Here is a 25,110-nt window from a genome sequence, read left to right as displayed (position 1 = left end):
TTTGGAAATGATTAATCGAAAATCATAAGCCTTAGTTTCAATACATACCCTTAAGATACATTAAAAAGTCCCGACTGATTCCTCCAGTACCACATGGATAAGTCTATGAGGAGCAGCTGTGCTCTTGAATAGAGTGCCACTTGGTTCACTATTGTGCCATTTGTCTTGCACAGTCCTATACTGTATGCCTTTGTACTAGGATTAGCTCATATTGAGCAGCACCCAATGACAGAATATATCTGTGTGCATGGATTTTCCTTGAGCCTGACCCCTACCCTGCACCCCCCCCACATAAACCACAGACAGCTGTAATTACATCCTTAAAGTGCGGTATTGCTTCAACTGTGGGCTGATGGGTCTTAAGCTCATCTCTTTGATTCTAGATTTCATTGCACGGAGAGGTTTTGTGTGTGTGTGTGTGTGTGTGTGTGTGTGTGTGTGTGTGTGTGTGTATATGTGTGTGTGTGTGTGTGTGTGTGTGTGTGTGTGTGTGGTAAAGTAACCAGTCTAGTGCATTTAGCAAATTTAAAAGCCCTTTACTTTTTATAATTGTATAAGGAGAGTCTTTATTGGAAATTCTTCCAATATACCAAAAGGAGGCACATATACAGGCAAATTCTCAGACATTCACACATGTGGCATTCCAGCCCCTTGTCATCTCCATCCATAGTAGCATGTTAAAACCACACTTAATGAAGTAGCGGCTTCCCCTGCTCCCGGCCGACCACCTGCTTCCAATAAGCGCCGACCTTGCTCTTTTTTTTCGGAGGGGGATCTCATTTGCTCAACATAGAAGGCACATGGGATGCTTGGCTGAATGTGTGGGCCAGAGGGTCTGCTTTGAGTCTTTGTGTGTTACGTGTGTTGATACATGTGTAAAAGCATCCCCTTTGCACAATGAGTTTCAGCAAGGTACCATAAAATGATGTGTAATAGAGTGTGAAACTCTCCACTCTCTCTCGCCCTCATCCGTAGCTTCACACACCCCACTATACATACACAATACGGAGGCAGGGCTGCTGAGTGGCATGAAGTCATTTTTGCTGGCCTAATGGGACCACCTCAGAGTCAGTGGCTTTCTGCTTGAGTCTAAGGTGCAGAATGGAAAAGGGTTTCTGGTCCGCTACATGCTGAATACGGCAAACCACCCAACTGCTGAAATATGGACTTGATATGAAAACATTCTTCTTTTTTTTTTCCACATGACCTGCGAACATGATTTATCAGACAACCAGACTCTTGAGTATATTGGTTTGCCAGAGATCCAAGCTGGAGTTATAAGATTTCACCCAAAAATCTTTTAGCATTCAATAAGCTTTTTTTCCACATGGTTTCGAAGCCTTCAGGGCCATGAGCTTGTTTTTTGTTCGTGCAACATGGTCGGAACATGGCAACATGGCTCAGCTGCTATTTCTTATACAGAAAATTTGGTTTGTTGTTGGCTTGTCTCCTCCTCTTCCTAAAAATGCTGCGAAATGTGGGCCTCTCTCCACCTTCAGAGCTCTAGCCTGCCAAAGTTGCCCCAGGAATGGAGGTCTCCTTTTGTATGATTCTTTCAGCTAAGCCCAAATCTATGGTACCCGTCTAGACTTTAGTCCCCCACATTTCTGGGCCTGATTCCAGCATGTCTGAAGGTCGACCGTGACTGACTGAAGGCTAACACAGCAGATAGAGGGGATAAAGTGGGCACATGGGAGGCTGTTTGTTGCATTGGTCCGAGGGTCTGATCCTTGAGTGGTTTGATTAATTCATCTGGTCTGCTATTGAAATGCCGAAGGAAGGTATTTGGGAATGGGAGTTAAGCTTATTAAATAGTAGCTAGCGGAAGGAAAATGTTTACACTACACTTGTTATAGACAGCAGAATCTGGTATGGCATTTGGTTTGACAGACATACACACGTGCATGTGTACGTGTTGGGCTGAAGGTTAGATAAGATGACTGTATGTAGGCCAATGTAGAGAGGCAGCATAGAGAGGAAGCTGTTTAATTAGGAGTGTGCCTCTGAAGACTTTATTTTCACCATCTTTGTCTCCCAGGTTTTTTTTTTTTATCTATCCTCCCAGTTCACAGTCTATCTTTTTCTTCTCTCCACCATATTGCCCCCAAAACCCCCTCCTCCCCTTGCCAGGCCATTTTCCACTTTGTTAGATTGATTACTCCTCATCAATAATGTTTTGGATGGTGGATCATTCAGCTTTCATCTACTAAAGCTATTAAGATGTCAGACTAGGAAATGATTTCTCCACTCCTGGTACAAAGAGGGTTCGTTTCTGTACTAGCTTATTTTTAGTCACACAAACTGGAAACATTAAAGATGAAGAGTGGTGTGTTGGGAAATTGATTTATTTTGTCAGATAGTTTTTTTTTTTTTTTAAATCAAGCTTGTTGTGTGTAGTGACTTAATTTAACCTGTGATTACATGTACTACATGTGCTGAACATTAAAGATCGAAAAAGAGCGCAGAGAGAAAGACATGGAGAGATCAAGCGCAAGAATCAAGAGCCAGCAAACCATCTATGGCCATCTTTTGGATTCAAACTTATGATTGGCTCTCCTCCTTTCCCCCTACCCCCACCCCCTCTGCAGCATATGTGTGTGTGAGGGCTGGTGGCAGGTGTAGGCGCACTGACAGGTGCACATGTGTGGAATGAGTGGCATTGCAGGCAGCCCCCATAGCGGCCCCACGCTGGCTCTTAAACTGCCAGGCCCTGCATGAAAGCCCCGCATGCCAGCATGACCTCACATCAGTGCAACACTGCCTCTTTACCCTTCACTGCTATCAATTCTTCAACACCACACTCCTTCCATCAGTTCAGTCCTGCACTACTCTGTAGTGCTTCTGCGAACATGAATGTCACTGCATTCACTGTACATTGTATTACATGCTACTAATGTCCGTTCACTATATTTCTTATAATGGTCAAATAATACATGTAAGAATAAAAAGATAAAAAAAAGTTACCAACACATGTGAAAGTAGAATTATTTATGTTCTTTTTCAAACCCCAGATTGTTATACATGTGTTTGAAGCAGAAAATGAATTCTAACTAATCTCATCTCACTGTCTTTGTCAGTCTTCATCAAATCTTGGCGACTGCAGAGTAAATTTAATTACGGGGTTTGTGATGTAGACAGGCAGATGAAAGGGACGCTGTACGTCTGTATAAATGCGAGCGAGTACGCAAACCGTGCACGTCGTTAGCAAGTGGCCCCATATACACTAATGTCTCCTTATTATAGCCTTTCTCACCATTTTTTATGAAGCGCCTTGATCAGTCTGTTACAAGTTACTTTGTGACACCTCTTCAAATCATGAGAGGACACTGGCTATTTGTGTACATGTATACAGACAGCCACTGATGAAGTCACTTAGAAAATGAATGCAAAACAAAGCCAAATTGTGATGTTTGTGCTGAACAATCAGAATGGTGTACAGTACAGACACACAGTTTTTAGGTTCAATTCACTGAGGAGAGTGTTATTTCTATAAGAAGGTGGCCATCAGGTGGCTGAGAGGAAAACTGCTGGCTGTGGATATACTCTGGAATATCCAGATTTTCAATGGGATTTTCAAGGGTTCGTTCTTGAGTTCATCGTTTTTAATGTCTTTATTTGTTCATATGCATGTAAGATTTATCATGCATTTTCCATTTACTCCAAGTATTTCTATAACTATTATACATATTTGAGGCAGATGTCCCACTAATAAATCTAAATAATAATTATGAATTATGTATTTAGTACTTAATGAACAAAAAAAAAATAATCCAACAATACATTTCTGGCCCAAAGTTCCTTCCATGACTGATGTTTGATGGACATTTGAATGCTGTGTTTGCAGACATTGAGAAAGAAGGGACTAAATGGGTGTGACAGCCCCGACCCAGATGCAGATGATTCTGTTGGTCACAGCCCCGAGTCTGAGGACAAGTACCGCAAAATCAACGAGGACATAGACCTAATGATCAGCAGGCAGAGACTGTGTGTAAGTACCTTCATCCAAAAACACCACTCTCATTCCTACCTCTCTCTCTCTCTCTCTCTCTCTCTCTCTCTCTCTCTCTCTCTCTCTCTCTCTCTCTCCCTCTCTCTCTCTTTCTCTCTCTGTGGCCTTCAGGCGTTGAGCAAGAAGGAGAACAAAGAAAGCGAGAGCCCGGAGCTTGAGTCTGCTCTCGCTCTTACTCCACGCACAGAGGAGAAATACAAACTGATTAACGAAGAGTTTGATCATATGATCAAGACTCATACGATCCCTGTAAGTACAGAGGACGACAGGTCAAGACCTAACAGCCATGTCACCTTGCTATGATAGTTCTAACCACTCTTTTTTGAAAAGCTAGTCTTTTAAATTGGAGGCTTATAGGAAGCTTGTGGTTAGCTACAAAAGCTAACATGCTGCTAACTATTGGTATTCCCTGCTTGCTGAATTGAAATCTGTGGTTTGAGGTTTAAAAATGAGTCTCAACAAATTATTCACAAACATTGCTGTTTGTGATGAGAATCTTAATTTGACTTAGCAAAAAAAAAAGAGGTCAAAAAATGCCTTCTAACCTCACATAAAGACCAGTTACGGTTTATGTAAAAGCTGACTTTGAAGGTACAGTTTGCATGTGTGTCTTTCAACTTCTCATCAGAGCATATAAATTGAAAGTGCACAATATGTCATGCATTTGAGGACAAAAACAGCACCACGCAAACAGCTACGCATTCTCACTACATTCTCACTAGCACACACACACACCTCCATACACACTGGAAAGAACTGTTATATACTGTCTCTGAAGATCTGATGACGATTCTGAAGCAGAATTTAGAAGAATTCCAGAAATAACTGTTGGGTTCTCTTTAACACCCTTGAACTAAGCGCGATATTCACTTCATATACCTTATTTATATTGTGCAATAAAAATGAATCAAAATTAAACTTTAATTAATATCAAAGCCAGTCATTTAAAATATTCTATAATGGCAGGCAGTTGTAAGCAGTTGAAACTATTCCTGTGTGCTATTCGAAACCAAATGTACATTATGTACAAAATGTAAGGTACTATAGAAGAGCACACACACATATAAACACACACACACCCACAAACACACATATCCATAGTGAGAGATTGGTATCAGTTGAAGTCTAGAATAGTGGTTATTATGATGACCAGTTTGGTATGGGTGCACAGCGGCTTGGCCGTGTTCTTTGGGTTATACAGCGGCTTAAACAGGAAGGATGACACTACACAAATAACAACCTGCAAAAAGATGCTGCAAGATATGGACTGTATGATAGACAGAGGGCAGAATAAAAACAACACACTCCGCAACTAGAAAGGACAGAAATGACAGGATTCTGAGTGCACTTGTGGATAAATTTAGTAGTAAAGCAAAGGGTCATTAATGATAATAAACCTGATGAGTTGTTTGGGTTTTTTGTGGAAAAATATGATAGGGAACACCTTAGGCAGAGGGAGGAGGGGTAAAGAAAGAAAGCAAAACTGAACACACACAAGGGAAAAAGGAGACCTTCTACCCAGAACAAAAATATTTGCCCAGCTCTGAACAAATGATTGCTTCAGCCTTGCGGACAGAAAGAGAGTAAGAAGGCTAGAGCGAGGGGCAAGACTCTCGTCTCTGGTTTCTGCCGGCTGATGCTTCCCTAGATGAGCACTTACGGACCCTTAGGACACATGGCTGCAATTAGGCGCTATTTTCCCCTTACGAAACACAACATGAAGGAGAAAGAGCTCACACATCTCCTCTCTTCAAGGTTAAGCCACTGATAGAGTAATGGGGCAAATAATAGAAGTTCAGATAAAGATCTCTATTTTTCTCTCCTCAGCTTCTTCTTCATCCTTCCCTGTTTTCTCTTTTATCCTATTGATATCAAATATTTTAATATTTGTGATTTTTCACATTCTTTCTTTTGTCACTGGCAATATTTACTGCTATATTTTATTTACTATAGCTTTTCTATATTTCAGGCCATGCCCCCTTCCAACTATGACATGCCAGTGTCCATCCCAGTGAGTAACCAGATCTACAGCCATCCTGGAGGATCCCTAGGCAATCATAACCTGGGTCCACTGGCCCATCACGGCATACAGAGGAACAGCATGTCCCCAGGTGTCACACACAGGCCCCCGAGTGCAGGTAATACAGAAATAAATACCAAAATTATATAGATATGTGACAGATTATAGGAAAAACTGATGAGTTCACAGATCCATTTAGACAGAAGCATCACTGCAAATCAAGACGCTGTTATACGAACTTAACACCTTTATCTCATCCAAAATAATTTTGTTTCTGATGGTAGTGGTCACTTTCAGAATAACTCCTTCCTCATCCATGGGCCACTAGAGCATACTGAATGGTTTGATAAAGATGAAAACTATATAAATCCTGAGCTATAGCCTTCAAAGTGATTGCCTCTTATCACATTTGGACACCTGTTGGAGATTTTAAACTATTGTGTTAGACTTTGCTCTCCACCACCATCAAAATGCTAATAGGTTTTTTTGTTTTTTTTTTCCTTTAACATAGTATATTACAGTTTGGAAATTTTCTATATAATAAAGATAAAAAAAGATTTTATTATCATGGAAGTGATAAAATAAAATAGTTTGCAAGCTCTCAGCGATCAGCAGAAATAAGGAATAGTATAGTACAGTTTGGTAAGTATAATGTATTATAGTATAATAGTTGTAAGAATTGCTACTCTTGCACACTCACACACTCTCCCCATCGAGCCCTATTGCCAGTTTTCTCTCTTTTAATCTGACTTCCTATGGCAGAGGCTTTTGCCCCTTCTGCCCTGTCATTAGCAGTCATGCTCTCCTGATGCAATCAGCCGCCCAGTAGAGGAGGGCTGGCTAAATATGAGCTTTGGCCCAGCCCCATGCTCTGCCTGACCACAACCGCTGCACTGCTGATTTAAAAATAAAAATGTGTCATTTTTCTTGGATGCAGAGGCCCGGCCTTTCTGCCCACAGCCCCCCCACACACCCCAGACACCCTAAACATACGCTTAACAAAAAAATGGCCAGTGTCTTTTTCCCTTATTCACACTTACACACACTTTGGGGTAGAATATGAACGTCAAGTGCAATGAGTTTATTGAAATGCCTCCCCAACCTTCTTCTTTCTCTTCCTCTTTTCTAGGTGGTCTGATGGGTGCCGATCTCACCACAGGCCCTGGCACCAGTGCTGGTAAGGATGGCATCCCCACCTTCTACAGTATGTGCCCTCTTGTCTTTTACTCACCCACAACTCACATTTTCTTTCAGCTTGAGCAGACTAAAACAGATTTGAGGAAGACCAGGCTCGTGCTAATGATTTTCTTGCAGCCGTTAACATTAATCGTTAACATTCGGTTTGTGGTTTGGAATAAATGTAGAAGAAACAACAAAACTTAGTATGCTAGCATACCTGAGACAAACAACACCTGTCAAGAAATTGTCGTGCAATGATGATCAACGTTGATGAAAATTTTTCTAAACTTAACCCATTTTGTTTGTAAAAATTACAATAACAGTAGAAGGAGGTTTCAGTGGGTCTCACAAAAACATTTTGTGTTCTGAGGTTTGGATATGACATACATGCATGAATCTTGAGTTTAGGGCTTTAGTTTTAATGGGAAGTTACATAAATCCTAGTAGCCTTTTTAAACAACATTGTCAGGGTCTTTTGTTGTTGTTTAACCTAGAATCTAATTCAAGCAGAATGCAGCAACATGCATATCACTTGCCTGGTCAGGCCCCTTCAGGTTCTTGATTTCTTGTATGGCATAACTGCTAGCATATGTTTGGAGTGCAAGGAACAGTGTGTTCGCCCATAAATATCGTTTGGAATGTGTATGTGCTTGGTGTGTGTGTGTGTGTGTGTGTGTGTGTGTGTGTGTGTGTGTGTGTGTGTGTGTGTGTGTGTGTGTGTGTGCGTCTAATCCACTTGAAAGGAAAAGTTATAGTGCATGTGGATACATACTGGGGCTTTGACTTGTGGTTGCTTTAGAGACAGCTTATGCATGCATGTGTGTGTTTGTGTGTGTAAGTGTGTGTGTGTGTGTGTATGTGTGTGTGTGTGTGTGTGTGTGTGTGTGTGTGTGTGTGTGTGTGTGTGTGTGTGTGTGTGTGTGTGTGTGTGTGTGGGTGGGTGGGTGGATGTGTATATGTCTGTGTGAACAGCTCAGCAGTGGTCACCACAGAAGCATGGCTATATTCTATATAAAAATCAGGACAGTAGATTCTTGGAAACTGACATGGTGCTCTGTTTAGCCCAGCTGGGTAACCTTGTCTGGCCCTGCAGTGCCCCCAGGGCCAGTGGAGCGAGTTGAGGTCCCTCTGTCTATCTCCTCTACTTTACTGTCCCTCTTATACAAAAGTACCTCTTATGGCAGCGGCTCTACCATCCATATTCAAAGTCTTTAGCTGTCCAATGCAACCATTGTGTCCCAGGGAGGCTGAACAGAGGACGCACTGTAGCCCCAATACAGGCCATCCGATTGGAAACAAGAGCCAGGGAGAAGTCATGAAGCGTTCAAAGACGTTCCATTCAAGTGTCCTCCAGATTAATGGGCCACAACTAGGCATACGGGATGAATATTCAGTTTTTTTTTCTTTTTTTTTACTCCAATTCGCTCTTAGTCATGGCTGAGGTTTTTCATAGCGTGGCATGCCAGCTGTTTAAAAATGCTCCCTGCAGGCTATTTGAAGAGACACACTGTGCGGTTAAAATGGCATTACAGTAAATGATGAATATCACGAGAGAGTCTTAATCACAACTCGTTTGGAAAATGGAACAATGTCCAGCTTTAGCTTTTGCCATACAGTATGTTTACTATGACTCGTTATTTTTCCATTCATACAGTTTTTTATGCGCCAAATGTGGCCTTGTCAGACAACCACAACTTCTGCACACTAGAGTGTGTATGTGCATTTATTTCAGTAGGTCACATGTTGATCAGGAATAGCATAAAGGTGAATTAGACTGTGGAGAAATCTCTGAATCTCATTGGGAAGACGCAGGATTTTTGAAACAAATCACAATGCTCCTGCTCACCCGTTGGCTTATGAGGTGCTGTTCACTCAATTAGTGACTGTACTTGAATAATATTATTTTAGTGGGCAAACCTGGGCCGTGGTTAAAAACCTTAAGGCCAACAAAATATACATTTAGACTGAACAAAAATTTTGTGTATCCATTACACCAAGACAAAGAGTCAGCACATGTCCAAGGTGTAATTATCCATGCTATCATGGCCATTTGCCCCTGTAGCCCCTTACAAGGAAACTCAGTCCATGTGCATTAACAGTTAGTCCTCTTCTGCGAAGGCCCAGAAATAGCCTCAGGCTCTTTATCAAAGGTACACATCAAGTCATTTGGGTGGGTGGAGGGGACTGCTGGTATTTGGCCAGCTGTAATTTTAGCACTTCCCCATTGTGAGTGAGATGGGAGAGTGAGAGAGAGAGACAGGGAGCCTACCGTTCAGTCACAAAGCAACAGAGCAGTTTGAAGGTCAATGGTGTGTTGCATTTCTGTGAGATTGGTCTTACATAGCCAACTGTTCTTCAGTTTGTCCAGAATTTTCTAACATTGAGCTAAGACACAGAATTGGTGTTTGTAACAGTGGTTGAGATTGTATTATTATAATTGTTTTTAATGTATTTTGATGTTTGCTAATAAGACAAAATAGGGCTGATGCAATTTTAGTTAAATTTTTATTTTTGATAGTGGTGTCTTAACCACTTTTTTTTAAAGCTTCTGTTTCTGTAAGCATTGACTTAAAAAAAAATATTTACCCTTTTTTATATATATAAGTACAAATGCATTAGTAGCAGCAACATCATCAGGTGGCGTAATTCGAGTGCTTTACAAACACTATATGATTGTTTTGTGTAATAGCCGTACTCAATTTTTATCTGTCGCACATTGTGAAATCTACCATGTCCCCATGACGACCAGGGCTAAACAAAGAGCACTAGTGTACTCTACTTTAGAGGAACTGCAGAACTTTTAACTGCTTGCGTTTTTTAGCGTGTGTGTTTACAAGGCTGACTTACAATACATCACATTTTACCTAAATGATTTAAAATTATGGAGGTAGTTTTAGGGTGAATGCATCTGTTTTTGAATGAAGGGGGAAAAGGATGTATTTTGTCCCCTCTATCTCTCCCCCACTGAATTCTTAACAATGATCTGTGGTTGTTGAGTCTTCAAGTGTTCAGAAAAGTGCTGGAGCCAGCTGCTTGCAGCCTATACTTCACTGTATGAAAGGAGGCAGGAAATACATCACTGCAAATGGCGCACACACACACACACACACACACGCACACGCACACACACCCACACACACTCTCCTGGTTCTCAACCCGCCTCTCCCCCCTCATTTTCCTCGAATCATACAAATTGCGCTTTTCAGACTTTTCATTTCAAAACAACAAAAACCATTGCCTTCAAATTAAAGAACGATCACTGCGGAGAAATTGCCGAGGACAACATCTGTGTCTCGTTTTCCCCTTCAGCATATGATTAGGAAGTTCATTTATGTCTAACGTATAATTCCTGCCCCTCTTTTAAGTGGCAGCAAGTGAAAAGTGCTCTATGTTTTAAGCCACAAAGAAAATAGGAAATCAAAAGAAACAAAGACACCATACTTCTGCCTCTTTTTCCCACCATAATATATACCTCTGGGTTTTATGAAGTAACAGTTGTGAACTAACTATTACTAGTATTATTACTAGCTATTACTAGGAACAGCATGTTTGCTTATTGCTGGTCATTTCTGAACAAGCACACACTTATTCTGGTAAATGATGGTGCTTGAGTAAAATACATTTATGATTTTTTCCAAATTACAGTTGTTAGTCAGACAACTATAAAATAAATAAACAGCAATAAATAAATAAATAAAACACGCGCACACACAAACATAAAAAAAAAAAAAACATTTAATTCTACAGATTCAAAATCTTGATATATTTTATGCAATCTTGAAAGTGATTTTTAACCAAGTGACGAATTTTAATAATGGATATATATATATATATATATATATATATATATATATATATATATATATATATATATATATATATATATATATATATCCATTAATAATATTTAGGATGCTGTAAATAAAAAAAATGAACACACCTCACCAGGTCAAAGTCTTTATAATAATTTACGATGTTTTTACACATATATTATTTTATGACCTTTTTTTATTTTGCCAATTAGATTTCTCAGAAACCAAGGGTTAACAAGTTTTCTCTATTCACCAACCACCTGCCTTGTTACCACAAAACCACAGCAGGAAGAAATGCAACTCCTCTCCTATCCTCTCTCTATTTTTTCTCTTTCTTTCAATGTCTCTCTCTCTCTCTCTCTCTCTCTCTCTCTCTCTCTCTCTCTCTCTCTCTCTCTCTCTCTCTCTCTCTCTCTTTCTCTCTGGCACACACACATACTCATCTTTTCTAAAGATAGCTGATGGAGACTATTTGCTTTCAGAGGTGAGGTTACAGGATTTATATGGAAACGAAATGTTCAGCAGGGGTGGACATATGATAAATTCGTTGCTAACCCACCAGGCAAGTTAAAGCTTTAGTGTGCATGCCCCTTCCCATGTTTTCATTTGTGTAGAAACTTAATGAACTATCCTAAAAAGTTCGATGTTCTATTTTTTATACCCCAAAGTATGACAAGCTTAGAAGCTAAAAATATGAATTTAAACAACAATTCTTAGATTCCGCACGTCTACATAGCTACAGTTGTATTATACCTTGAATATGTCAATATCCTGATAAGAAGCCTATGTTTTTATCTGATTTATTAACAAGTTTGTGATCCGAATATCAGCACTGCACCTACATGTATGCTGGGTGATTACAAATAAAACACCCATTGCCTAGACACTTTATCTGCCTATCCCAGGTGTCCTTTCTAGCGATTGTGTTCAATTCTGTTCTCATATGGATAAATAATTTGACCGTGTGTACAATTGGGTCTAGCACCAAGCCTTGATGTCATTTAATCTGCTTTACTTTCCAGACCATAAACAAATGTCAGCTTTCACATGTTCAAAGATGAAGACGATTGTAGAAGTTTATCAAAGGCACCTCAGCAAGAGAAACAAGAGTTTAAGTTTATTTCGGTTTCTCATTCACTCATTTAAGCCCCCACCTATTTTACATGTTACCGCTGAAATTCAAAATGCAAATAATTCAAAATGAAGATTCAAAATGAAACCACATCTTTGAAACCTTCTCTTGCTGAATTCTTGTTCGAATTCTGAGACCTAGAGGGAGGGAAGACTGAAACAGGGTATGTCTGATGAGAGATAGCTAATTCCCTGCGGTTTGCAGAGAGCTGATGGATAAGGTGTGTTCTGCAAGGGCTTTGTGCACATGAATGACTGCTTAGTGACTGTGAAAACTAGGGGAAATGATGAAATCAAAAGCTCACATTTCAAGTGAAAAATGATCAAAGGTGCAATATCCCGGAACAGGTCAGATATTTCTTTAACGGTCATGCTTGGTGAAAGGAATATGGAAATAAAAACGATATGTCGAGACATGCCTGAAAGGAAGCTTTATTGTAGATTACTTGGAAAATGGCACATTTTAGTTGAGGTTAGCGTGTCAAATGGAGCCTGATTAAAAGTTGTGTTATAATGAAAGCTTGATGTGCTATATTTGGCAAGTAAGTGTGTATGACTCTATTTCTTTCTCTGTTAGGAAATGGCTATGGAAACCACCGTAACTCTCCTGGATTGCTGGTGTCCTCTGGGGGTATGAACAAGAACATGCAGGCCAAGTCGCCCCCACCTATGAACCTGGGCATGAACAGCCGAAAGCCTGACCTGCGCGTGCTCATCCCGCCAGGAACAAAGAACAACATGCCATCAATCGTTAGTAGCACTTTTGGTGTTTTAAATCTTGTCTCTGCACTTCTAACTTTCGTCCTGTCCTCAAGAGCAACCACAATTTTTTTTAGCTACATAGAGAACACAAGAGCTCCCTGTAGCTATGCTGTTTTCCATATCATACACAGTAGTTTCTAACACATCTCGATTGAGCAAGCACCTCCCTAATCCAATGACACTAATTCTGAACGTATCACCCTCCCCTCTTTAATTCCATCAGTCTGAGGATGTTGACCTTCTATTGGTAAATGGGACTGTCACTCAAAACAGTGACACAGGCTAATGGACATAAAGGCCGTTTGTCATCCTTCAACTGCTGATAAATTTAAATAGATGGCAATTACATATAACTCAGGATTGAAGAAGTGTAATATACATCATAAACAGGGACTCACTCCTATGATAATTCATCAATAAGTAAAAAAAAAATCTACAGGTAACCTCTTCTTCTCACCTGACCACATAAAAAAACTACCAGTAATAGTATAGTAAAAAGCAAGTGAGACTCCTAGTGGTGGTTTATAGAAAATACACCCTTTTATCACCTGGTGCTGCCCACAAAATCAGTTTGACCCCTCTATCTCCGCTTTAGCTCCATTAAAGCTTCTTTTTACCCACAGAACAAGGCACATGAATGTGTTTCTACCTCATCAGTCATCATTCTAGAAAAAAAATGCACAGCTCCACCCCCTGCTGTTGCTGATCCTGTTGCCTTGGAGACTGTATGGATTACTATAGCGACAAGGCACCCTGCGGGTGTTGTAAATGATAGTTTGCGAGAGTTTGGCAGTTCTAAGTGTCAAGTGATTCATTTCTTCTCTACAAGTTTGTTCACTAGCCATTATATTGTGCCTTTAATCGTGTTTTTTTTCTCCTTTTTTTGCCACAGAATCAGAGAATAAACAACTCGCAGTCCGCACAGTCATTGGCCACCCCTGTGGTTTCTGTGGCAACCCCCACTCTACCAGGCCAGGGCATGGGTGGCTACCCTTCAGCGATCTCCACCTCCTATGGTACTGGTACGTAGACTTCAACAAAGCATCATCACCTGTATTCTTACTTTTACCACCTGCATTACGATTATAATAAAGGCAGAATGTATCCTTTAATTTGACACATTTCTATTACACTATAACTTTTAACTATAGTTCTGATCTTAAATGCAGCTGAATTCACGTGTGTGTAATTAAGAGTGGATGTGCTTATCACTTTTACCCTCACAGTTAGATGATTATGTCTAACTTTGCTCTTCTGTTTTTCTCTGCTCTAGAATATTCTCTCAGCAGTGCCGACCTGTCATCTTTATCTGGCTTCAGCAGTGCCAACACCCTGCACCTGGGCTCAATGAGTGGCTGGCAGCAGCAGCACCTCCAGAACATGCAGCACTCTGCCCTCGGCCAGCTGGGGTGAGCTTTAACACAGCCACACACACACACACACACACACACACACACACACACACACACACACACACACACACACACACACACACACACATGCATACATACGCACACATGCACACAAAAAAAGATACATAATGCACACCTGCTTGTTATTATATAACACATTGATGGTGTTGCACTCATACTTGATTCACACTTTTCTTATTCACACCTTTTAATGTTTTGTATTTTTGTCAGATATATTTTAAAGCCACAGTTAATAATGAATGAGATTTATAGTAGACTTCCAGTGTATTTAATAACAGATTATGGTAAACATAAAAATGCTTAATTTTTGTTTGTAGATTTGTTCTTGTAACATCCACCAACGGTAACAATTCCAAGTAGGATACACAGTTTTAGAGTGCATAGCCTATGATTTGTGTGTGTCGGAATGTGTGTACATGAGTGCACGGGGCACTCGCAATGTTCTGTAACACCCCCTTCGTCTCCTTTCCTTCCTACAGAAATTGCACTAGCACTCACTTATGTCAGGGTTCAAATCTCTCCCTGCCCTCTACCCAAAGCCTGCACATCAAGTCCGAACCTGTTTCTCCTCCTAGAGACCGCTCCAGCAGCGCCACGCCTGGCGGCTATGCCCCGCCCCCTTCCCACCCGCAGCAGCACCAGGCCCCACCCCAGCAACAGGCTCCACCCCCACAGGGCCGCTCACCAGCTGACAGCCTGAGCAGCGAGGGCAGTGAGCGTGATGATCACCGGGCCGACTTTCACTCGCCCCTTGGCATGGGCCGGCCTGGCCTGGACGAGCGCGACAGTCCCTCTGTCAAGCGAGTCCGCCTTTCCGAGGGCTGGGCCACATGATAAGCCACGCCCCCACCTCAACAGCCCCCACACTTGACCTTGGTCCATCATCACATTCACGCGTTCTTTCGATCTGTTCTGATGAATCGTAGCCCTCCAAGCTCTGTTAAGTCACACACAATGTAAACAGGCAGGAGGGCTTTTTTCTTCAATTTACTTGTTTTTCGCTCTCTTCTTCAAAGAGTGTCAAATGTACATGTTGTCGTGATTGATGGGTGTCAGGGAGGGAAAGGGAGGTAGGGGCTAGCATTAGAGGGTTAAGACAGGGTTTTAGCGGGTGGGGTTACTATGCATAACTTTTGCTGTGTGTGGATTTGACTTTCAAGACTTAACCATATATGCATATATATTTACACGTGTGTGTAGGTGTACATATATGCATAGTAACAAAAAAGAATCGTCAGGTACTCTCGAATTTTTTTGTAAAGGTATTTACAACTTTCCTCAGCGACATTCAGCCATGGGAGAAGCTAAGCTGAGGGCCAATGCCGACAGGCTAGCACTTGAGTTGCTCTACCAGTACTTTGTGTACAGATTTAGTTCTCGTCGCCACTCTCTGCAGAATGTTCCCTCGCTAAATGTCTGTTATGATTGACAAAAGTCATGTTGCAGGTTCAACGTATTGTACATAGAGGGCGGGCGGGGACAAGGGGGGAGGGGTTGAGGTTGCCAGAGTTTGGACATTGGTCTCAAATGGAAGCTTTTATGCAAGATTTTTTGAAGGATTGTACAGATGTACAGCCCCTTAGGCTTTAGTCAAGGAGATGGAGTATTTTAGAACCTCTGATGAATAAAGCGCTTTTTTGAAGACATGGGAGTGTTGTTCGCAAAAATGGCAGTTAGTAGATGAAGGACCATACCTTAAATTAAGAGCCATGTTAGTTTATTCTGAGGAAATCTCAAACCTAGAACTTGCTTTAAATGTTCAGTATTAAAAAAAAAAACAAGAAAAAGAAACAATTGTATGATACTCTTGCTTATATTTTCATATAAAAAGAAATACAATGCAAAGCATTTTTGTGGCGTTTTGTAGTTTATATAAACCAGAATGAGTTTTGAAAGCTTTGCCTATATGAAAAAAAAAAAAAGATAGTTGTATAAGAGTGATTAACCCTGGGCTTTTCAAAACTAAGCCATGACATCTGAGAACCCTTGCTTTGCGGAACTTTTTTTTTTTTTTTTTCATTTTGTAGAGTTTTTTTAATGTGTATTTCTAATAATATTGAATAATAATATTAAGATTCTTTTAAATATCTGTGAAATTAACATGCTTGTGTATAGCTTTCTAATATATAAATATATATGATAATTATGGTCATAACATTTTTTGTCAGTGTGAGGTTACATAAGTACAGTTGCACATGTTTGTTTTGTCTTTTTTTTTTCTTCTTCTTTTTTTGCTCCATACTGAATCCTTCAAGGGAACCCAGCAAGAACATTGGATTCAGTGTAAATTACACAAAAAGCAATCATCATGAATATCTAGTTTGGGAACGATACACCTCTTCGCATTGTAATGGTATTTTAACACTCAGGTGAAGAAAGTGTATGCTCCCAAAGTAAGCACACTTTCTATCGGATATATTTGCTGACAGTTAAATTCCCATTCTGCAGTAATAAAGATCCTGGTCACTTAACTTTCTAAAAGAATTGAGCATTTCTTGTTGCTAGAGCAGAAGTCAGCCTGCTTGTGTTTTGATGTAACTTTCAGTGAGCACAAGATATTTATCCAAATGTGTGCTTTGGTTAGGAAGAAGCACAACATTTCAAATATGACAAACTTTTAGTCTGTGAACCAAAGCAGATGCTGTTTCAACTCAAAACTAAAAATTTATTGTTTCACTTGAATTGACATTGCACTGAAAGATTTAAAAGAGAAGTTTTTTTTTTTTTTTTTTTTTTTTGACTAAGGGATATATCATGTTATTATGATGAGGTATATTTTGCGAATCATTGATCACACGTGTTTTGCTAGTTTGTCCCAGTACAATAACACATTTACCTGTTTCCTCTGATCATACTGAGATCGCTACAATGTAATCATGTCTTGATTTCGCATGAATCAGAGACTGGACATTTGTTGAAATCTTTTCTACCAAAGACATGGAGCAGTGTTATTTGGCTTTGTTATATTCCATTCTCTTTGGGATTTGAGAAGGTCGTATTTCTGAATATGTTGTTTTTGCTTTATGTAATTTACAATAATACTGGTACCTCATATTCACCCTCCCAGTACCTCAAATTACCATTCAACCAATTATGATGAGAAATGGGGTGGAAAAAAATATATAAAAAAAAAACCCAAAAAAAAACCCAAAATGTATTTTAAAAAAAAAAGAAGAAAAAAAAGAAGCTAACAAATGTACAGTATTGTGACTCAGTATGCCATCGTTTCTTCTATAAAATCTTGCATTATGTACACATATGACTCCCTGGTTCACCCCTTTTTGGTTTGCTGTTCTTTTTCCTTAAAATATTGTTTCCATTACAAAAAAATGCAAATAACAAAAAAAAGTTACAAAAAAATGTAGTAACAAATGTAGCTTGTATAAACCTACATTGGTAAGGTGGAAAGGAAGTGTGTTTCTCTTTTTTTTGTTTTCCTTTTTATTTTATTTTATTTTTTCAAACCAGGAGAAAGAGGCTTTCAGCGGCATAAGCTGGACTTTGTCGCCACTTGAAGACAAGATGTCATTAAATAAAAAAAAAATCACATCTCTGTATCTCAAGGGACTTGATTCAGCTGTATGTAGTGAAAAATTAATGTATGGATATTAAAAAAATCATTTTCTCCTGCTGGGATTCAAAAAGGTATTTGTATTTTGCAGAGAACTCAGTAAAGTTACTGGCTTTCTTAGTTATCACTTGTGATCTGGCGTGGTTTTTGTGTGTGAGTGTGTTTGTGTGTGTTGGTTGTCTATTTCTTGCCTCTCATTACAGTCATTTTTTAAATAGAATTCAAGCATTCAGATCCATAACACAATGTAGATAAACAGTGTACAGCTAAATCATAGAGCAAGATCCATCTTTTTTATCTACTTGGAAATATCATGCAGGACAAAAGATTAAACATCTTATTACAATAAAATGCTTAGACAGTTTCTTATTTTATTTTTTTATTATTAATTGTATTTATAACTATGCTCTAGTACATTCATCTAAATCAATGGAAATACAAACAAGGTTAAATTAAAAACATTCAAGAAAAAAAAAAAGCACTTAAAATAGACTTTAAACATTTGTACTTCATACAAGTCATATTTAGAATCATATATGAGCTTACAAAATATATCATGTGTACATAAATGTCCTGCCCACCAAAATAACAATATTTAAGCACTGTGAATGTGTATTTTACCTTTAAATGCTGATCTGTGTGAACTCTTTGTGGCTTTGCATTCCACTGCTGGTTTTTCCTGGCAGTGCTCCATTGCTTTTAATATCTCTCATAACCTCAAAATCTCTCTGGGAGCAGGAGAAACATGCGTATTAACACGTGTTCCTCTAATTTTCACTCATCAGCCCCTGGAGCGAGTGTGTTCTACCTCCGCTCCTCGAGTGCGCAGGATGTCGAAGGCTGCAGAAAAGCCGCAGGCCTCTTCTACAAGTAGCTGCTCTTTACTGAATGAGAGCCGTAATGCGCTGTGTATGAGAAAACACAAATATGACTCTAGCAGAAAATGTGTGATTTGTTCAGTCATCATGGAGGATTTTGCAGCTGTGGTGCTTCAACCTAACGCCGTGGTCAAGGACCACACAGGGGATGAGTAAGGCTTTAACACTGGCTGGTTGCCCACTATTGGCCCACACACACACTGCCACATGTGTGGGCATGCTGGTGGTAGACCAGGGGAAAATGCCTGCTGTACATAACTGACCCAGGATGGTTGTAAAGTCAGATTTTAAATGATTGTAGGTGCCCAGGCCTCCCCTACAATGGTGTGCATTTAGGTCATGTTCTTTTATTCATGCAATCACATCACATAAGCATTATTTTAAACAAGAAAATGTAAAAGTAATCAATGGGACAATTCAAAAGTAACCAATGGAGAAATAAGACACCTGCTCTTTATTAGAAAGAACATGGGAGTAACAAATACTGAAACCTATAAGCAACCAAGTATTAAAATATTTAGGGAAACACTCTATAAACACCACATGCTATATGTTTGTATTTATATATGTGAGTTGCTGCTGATGTATTAATCGTTACAGTGTTTCCTCTATTCCTGTGATAAGGTAGAAGCTGTGTATGGTTGATGTCAATCTGAGATCTCGCTAGCGCAGTTACAATGGCATTTCAGGGGAAATAAATTCTTGTCAGGTTTCATTGTGAGCTTATTTTCTCCCTCATCATTTTCCAGCGATGTTCAGTGTCATATTAATGAGAAATTCCAATGTAGACATAGGGGAGCTTGGAATGTTCCAGAATGCAAAACAGTTGGATGCGTTTTTGGTCAGTTAGCTATCTACAAGGTGACAAGCGCAATGGTCTTTGGTGGTGGGATAGAGCTTCTTGAGTGATGAGAGATGAGATATAGATGAAAGAGAAGAGAGAACTGGACAAAAAGACTAAAGCACTACAGTAAAATCCACTTTACTACTATGAGCAGGTAGGCACATGAAAGATTAACTTGGAATTTAATCATAAATTAAAATCGTTTGCACCGCTCTAGACCACATATTAAAATGCTTGTGCATCTTATGACATTAATGTTATATTGATATTGTTTTTTAGGGCAATAATCAAACCTAAAACATTTCCATATACACAGAGAACATTCAGCATTGTACATACTGATACAAACAAGGCATTTTATGCAGCAGTGCAGATAATCATTTCAGTGGATAGACCATCCGCAATAGACATGACTGTTTTAAACAGGAAACCTTGTTACAAATTTCACACCAAATGCATTTAATAGCTTTATAAGTTTTTTTAGCTCTCATGATTTCAGCTCTCTGCTATCATATTAAGCCTGAGCTTCGAATGAACAGAAGTATTATACTCAGTGAGCGTTTTCTCCTTAGCGCAACCACTGTCAACAGACGGACAGTCGGTGTAATATACACTTTTCAACGACATTAATCTGTTTATATTGTTTCAAAATAATTTCATGTTTACGCCACACACTTCCACCCAACCCTCTCCTACGAGAGGAAAAACAGGATTAAAGCTGTACTAGTTCATTTGAATGGCTGTGGTGTCTTCCAGTTTGGACTTCATGTTGATCTTTTTCCAAACATTCTTTTATTGCATATTTTTCCACACTTAACACCTTCTCATACACACAATTGTGTTGGGTTTTGACTGATTTGTTTGACATAGACATGCTCATTGTCTAGTTTTCAATATTTTCAAACTTTCAATATTTTGTCTTAGTATCAGTGCCAACTTTTTTTATATAACAAACCTTTTATTCTGACATGCGCACCCTACTCAAAATCCAGTTTAGTCTAAACAGTTTCTAGAGTTTCTACTACAGAGAGACCTGGTCAAACTGGTAGACCACCTTTGCAAGTTTTTATGTGTTAGCAGAAAGAGTTATTTAGTCTAACAGTGCTTGGGACGTCTCAAAGTGTGTGTCATTCCTGTCTTTGTTCACTACAAAACATTGAATTCTAGCAATACTCTGTAACATGAAAACTGTTACTAGAGTTACCACTGGTTATTTGTCAGTCTTTGTGTTGGAATGTAAACAAAATATTTGGCTATATTGTATCAGTTAATTCTATCAATTATAGCTTTTTGTTTGTATAACTTTTGTATGAACACAATTGCATTATGCAATTATATTGAATTTGAGCACATCTGTGCATAAACTATGTGCATTTATCCCGCATTCAGTATAACCACTCATGCATGTGAGATGTTGCGTATGCATTAATTCACTGAAGCTGTGATCATTTGTGATTCAGGGTCGTATTTTACACTGGATTTGGGGTCCTTGGTGTTTTTGGATTTTGGAAGTTAGCTTTTTTGCAGGCCAATGGTGTACCCAAAAGAGCTCAAATATGTTGTACTTCAGTTGTTCTCAGGAAGGGCTTTTCCCAAATAACATGTTAATCAGGTGCATTTAAATAATTTATATTTAGCTAATTTCACTCCATTTCCTAGGTTTGCTAATGCACCCACGATATGACCCAGCACACGAACTGTCACGTTACGCATCTTTCTGCCTTCTGATTGGGTTCACCTGCTCACATTTACACGCGGCATATATACGTGAAAAAGGATCGCGCTTGGCCTTACTTTACAGTTTGTCTTTATATAATAATAAAACATTTTAACCAAAAAATAAAAACACCGCTACATACCGTCCATTTGTTTTACCGTTCAACTTTTGAATCAATTTATTTGATAATTTAAAGATTGCACGAACTTTAGGAGAACGTACTCTTAACCGTGATGCATTGCAAATAAGCAAACGGGAAACTGAATATTTAATTAAACGTCAAATGCTTCTATTTGCAACGCTTGCTTGTTACAGGTTACTGTTGAGCGTGTAATTCGCCACATCGCCACGAGGTGGTAGCATTGTATTACTTTTATCCACTCGCAACCTTGGCTGTAACTAGAGGGCAGTGTTGATCCAAATTTTCCTTTTACTGTCTGACGGGCTTCGGTAACGTGCTTAATAGTAATGATTGATACGAAGTTCTAGGCATTTCTGGTGGACAAAACCATTTACTACCATATTAAAAAAACTACACCCTCTAAACCAATAAGAGAACAATAAGACACTTATAGCAGTGTGTTTCTGTGCCTGAAATGGTTAGCACCGTAAGCAAAAGACTCTTAAATATCCACTCAACCCTTATAATATTTATTAATTTATTAATTTATTTATAGTTGTGCAATAGGAAGGAAACTAATCCAAAGGTAAATAGTGATTTTAGTACAGCAGAAATCTGAGTTGGTTTTATTTCTGTCAACAGTCGAATTAAAAATGATGTTGATACGTTTATTTTTTTTATTTATTTATTTGTGGTTAAAAAAAAAACTAAACTATCCTGTTGGAACAATTAATAAAACTCTATAAATATCTCTCGCGCAAAAGTGACCCAAAAAACATCACGTTTTAAAATAATTATAAAAAAAAAAAAAACTTTTCGGAAAATTACTGGTGGCTCGTAAATGCCCGGATTATCTTTACTGTAAGTAATTTTTTTCCTCTATTTCTTTTTTAAAACACATACGATAAGCGGTTAATCAGTGCATATCATTTATCATTTATCATTATTTCAATATTTGCAACAAAAAAAAGCCACACACGTTATTCACACGTTTGCCTGGGGATAAAGAATCATTCGAATGTCGTATAATTGATTTTTAAAATTTTATTCATTTTCTTGCACAAAACAATAATTTCACAGCAAAAAAAAAAGAAAGAAAAGAAACGCCATTGGCATATTGCATCCGGCCAATACAGCGATCTTGAAGGAGACAAATTATGGCTAGTGAGCAGCAACTAATGAATGTATTAAACACTGAAATGCATCGCACCATTTTACAAACGCAAATTCATATTCATATAGAACAAAGAAAAAGAAGAACAATCGAGTAAGAAATCCGGTTTTTCCTTTCTTTGAGTATAAGAACAAAAATGAAATTGATATTGTATAACACATCACATCTAACCTCATGTTAGATTATAGGCGACCTGTTAAATGAAATCTATGACAGAAATCACAAGCGAAAAACTTAAAAAAAATTTAAATCGAATTGTTTGTACAGCAAATTAAATACAATCTGAAGGCTTTAACTCACACATATAGTAAAAGTTATCGTTTTATTCCGATACGAAACTGAATTTCATTTCATGTGAAGCGTATTGACAAGCCACATTATATGCAAAGAACCTAATAATGAATAAATAAATAAACAAATAAATGTATATGAAAATAAAACAATATGATAATAATTGACAGAAATTAATGGTTTAGTCTGGGCTATAGAAGTGCTGTAACATTTAATTCCTAGGTTTTTTGGTGGTTAATTTTTGGCAGGTTGCTGTTCTGAGGTAATGAGATGATCAGGGTGTTGCGTGTGTCTCAGATAACGAGCGCTATTGATGCAAATAATTAGAGGCGCTTTAGAAGAGATTAGCGCGCGCCGCCGACGCGCCGCGTTTAGGAAGGAAAAACGCACGTGGGAACGAATTAGTTCACGGGCACGTGACCTCGATGCGTGTAGGCGCGAGCACGTGCAGGCATTTCCGCGCACAATGCAATTGGGCGATTTATAGCTACTCCATCACTTACACCGTACCTTTAATTACTTAATAAATTCGTTTAATTTTTAATTATTTAATTATTAAATAACAGATGAAATATTTTCCACGTTGCGTTATTTGGTGTGGGTTCTACACATATCTCTTTTAACAGGTTTGCAGAAATGTCCATTATTTAAAGCTCATCTTTCTTTTAACCATCTCCACCTCAGGTCCATGTGTGAAGAGACATTTGGGTATCAAGTATTGAAACCGATGGGTTGTAGTTTGTGATTCCGTGAATAACATTTAAAAAACAGGATCATTTTACCCTTTTTAATAAATATTACTCTAAGTGAATGAAACAGTTAATAAAAAGGTGTATGTCTGTAGGGGTCTATTGGGAATGTGCTATAGAAAACAAATACAACTAAAACGTGTGCAAAAAAGGGTGTACTATAAATTGGTACTTATGTTTAATCCTCTTAAAATACTACACGATATTTGCACTTTAAAATAATAATAATTATTATTATTATTATTATTATTGTTGTTGTTGTTGTTGTTGTTATACATGTTTTTGTTACATTTACATCTTTCCCACTCTAAACTGTTCAACTATTTCTCCTTTATCTTAAATTGTTTCATCAGGGCGCATGTTTTACGATCAGTGGCCGCTAGGTGTCGCCACGCATCACGGAACTGCTTTCCACTGACCCAGATTTAATTTTCTTTAATTTGCAATAAAACTATGACGTGTTCAAATTAAAAACAGAACAGTTCGGCCATAACTTGATGTATTTCAAAATTGTAAAATTATTTATGGTCACACATTTGACCTGATACACAGAGATCCAACGCCCAGAGACACACATATATACATTTTGTGTTCATATAAATGTTATTTGAATATATATATATATATATTCATTCATTCATTCATTTTCTTCCGCTTATCCGTAATTCGGGTCGCGGGGGCAGCAGTCTAAGCAGGCCCCCGCCTTCGACTGCTGCCCAATCCTCACAGCACCGTCCCTTACGGTCCCTCCTGCAGGTGGTGAGCCCACGGGAATATATATATATATATATATATATATATATATATATATATATATATATATATATATATATATATATATATATATATATATATATATATATATATATATATATGTGTGTGTGTGTGTGTGTGTGTGTGTGTGTGTGTGTGTGTGTGTGTGTGTGTGTGTGTGTGTGTGTTGCAGGTCGTGTGCTTAGGCTCCTGGGGAAATTTTTTACTACCAGTTATCTTATCACAGGCAACCATTAAAAATAGATCTTTTTTAAACATAGCGCACACACACACACACACACACACACACACACACACTCACACACACACACACACACACACACACACACACACACACACACACACACACACACACACACAGGCTATCTAATCAACATGCAAATAATTTTGCGCATTGATTTTGCAACGTGAAAAAGTGTCAATAATAATATTATATATTTCATTTATATTTATATATTTCTACATTTTCTAATTCGGGGATTCGTCCTACGTGATTTCTAAACGACATCACAGATCACTATAGCACGACCAGAATAATCCACTATTACATATTATATACTAATGTTTGAAAATAGTCCACATTTCGCTTTTGTTATTGGTAGAGTTTTTTCATTCCGTTTTCATAAATATCCCGATGTATCAAAC

The 25,110-nt window shown here is 38.5% G+C and overlaps 1 protein-coding gene across 9 annotated transcripts in view; it reads left to right on the top strand.

Moving 5' to 3' along the window:
- mef2cb (myocyte enhancer factor 2cb) overlaps positions 1 to 18,041 on the top strand; it is a 65,078-nt gene extending 47,037 nt beyond the window's left edge. For 3 of the 9 annotated variants that reach the window (XM_083527093.1, XM_083527094.1, XM_083527095.1), the window contains 7 exons: positions 3,845 to 3,988; positions 5,979 to 6,147; positions 7,159 to 7,206; positions 12,729 to 12,901; positions 13,806 to 13,935; positions 14,187 to 14,322; positions 14,826 to 18,041. In XM_083527093.1, coding sequence (XP_083383219.1) covers positions 3,845 to 3,988; positions 5,979 to 6,147; positions 7,159 to 7,206; positions 12,729 to 12,901; positions 13,806 to 13,935; positions 14,187 to 14,322; positions 14,826 to 15,180 — 1,155 coding nt within the window. In that variant the 3' untranslated portion in view covers positions 15,181 to 18,041. Of the gene's footprint in view, positions 1 to 3,844; positions 3,989 to 5,978; positions 6,148 to 7,158; positions 7,234 to 12,728; positions 12,902 to 13,805; positions 13,936 to 14,186; positions 14,323 to 14,825 lie in introns of all 9 variants that reach the window. The other 6 variants (XM_083527090.1, XM_083527091.1, XM_083527092.1 and 3 more) reach the window with 3 other exon arrangements.
- Positions 18,042 to 25,110: the final 7,069 nt, after the last annotated feature.

This window comes from Silurus aristotelis (genome assembly GCF_946808225.1).
Source record: "Silurus aristotelis genome assembly, chromosome: 23".
NCBI lineage: Eukaryota > Metazoa > Chordata > Actinopteri > Siluriformes > Siluridae > Silurus > Silurus aristotelis.
Note: the sequence above shows the minus strand (reverse complement) of the source record. Positions and strands in the feature narration are given on the sequence as shown.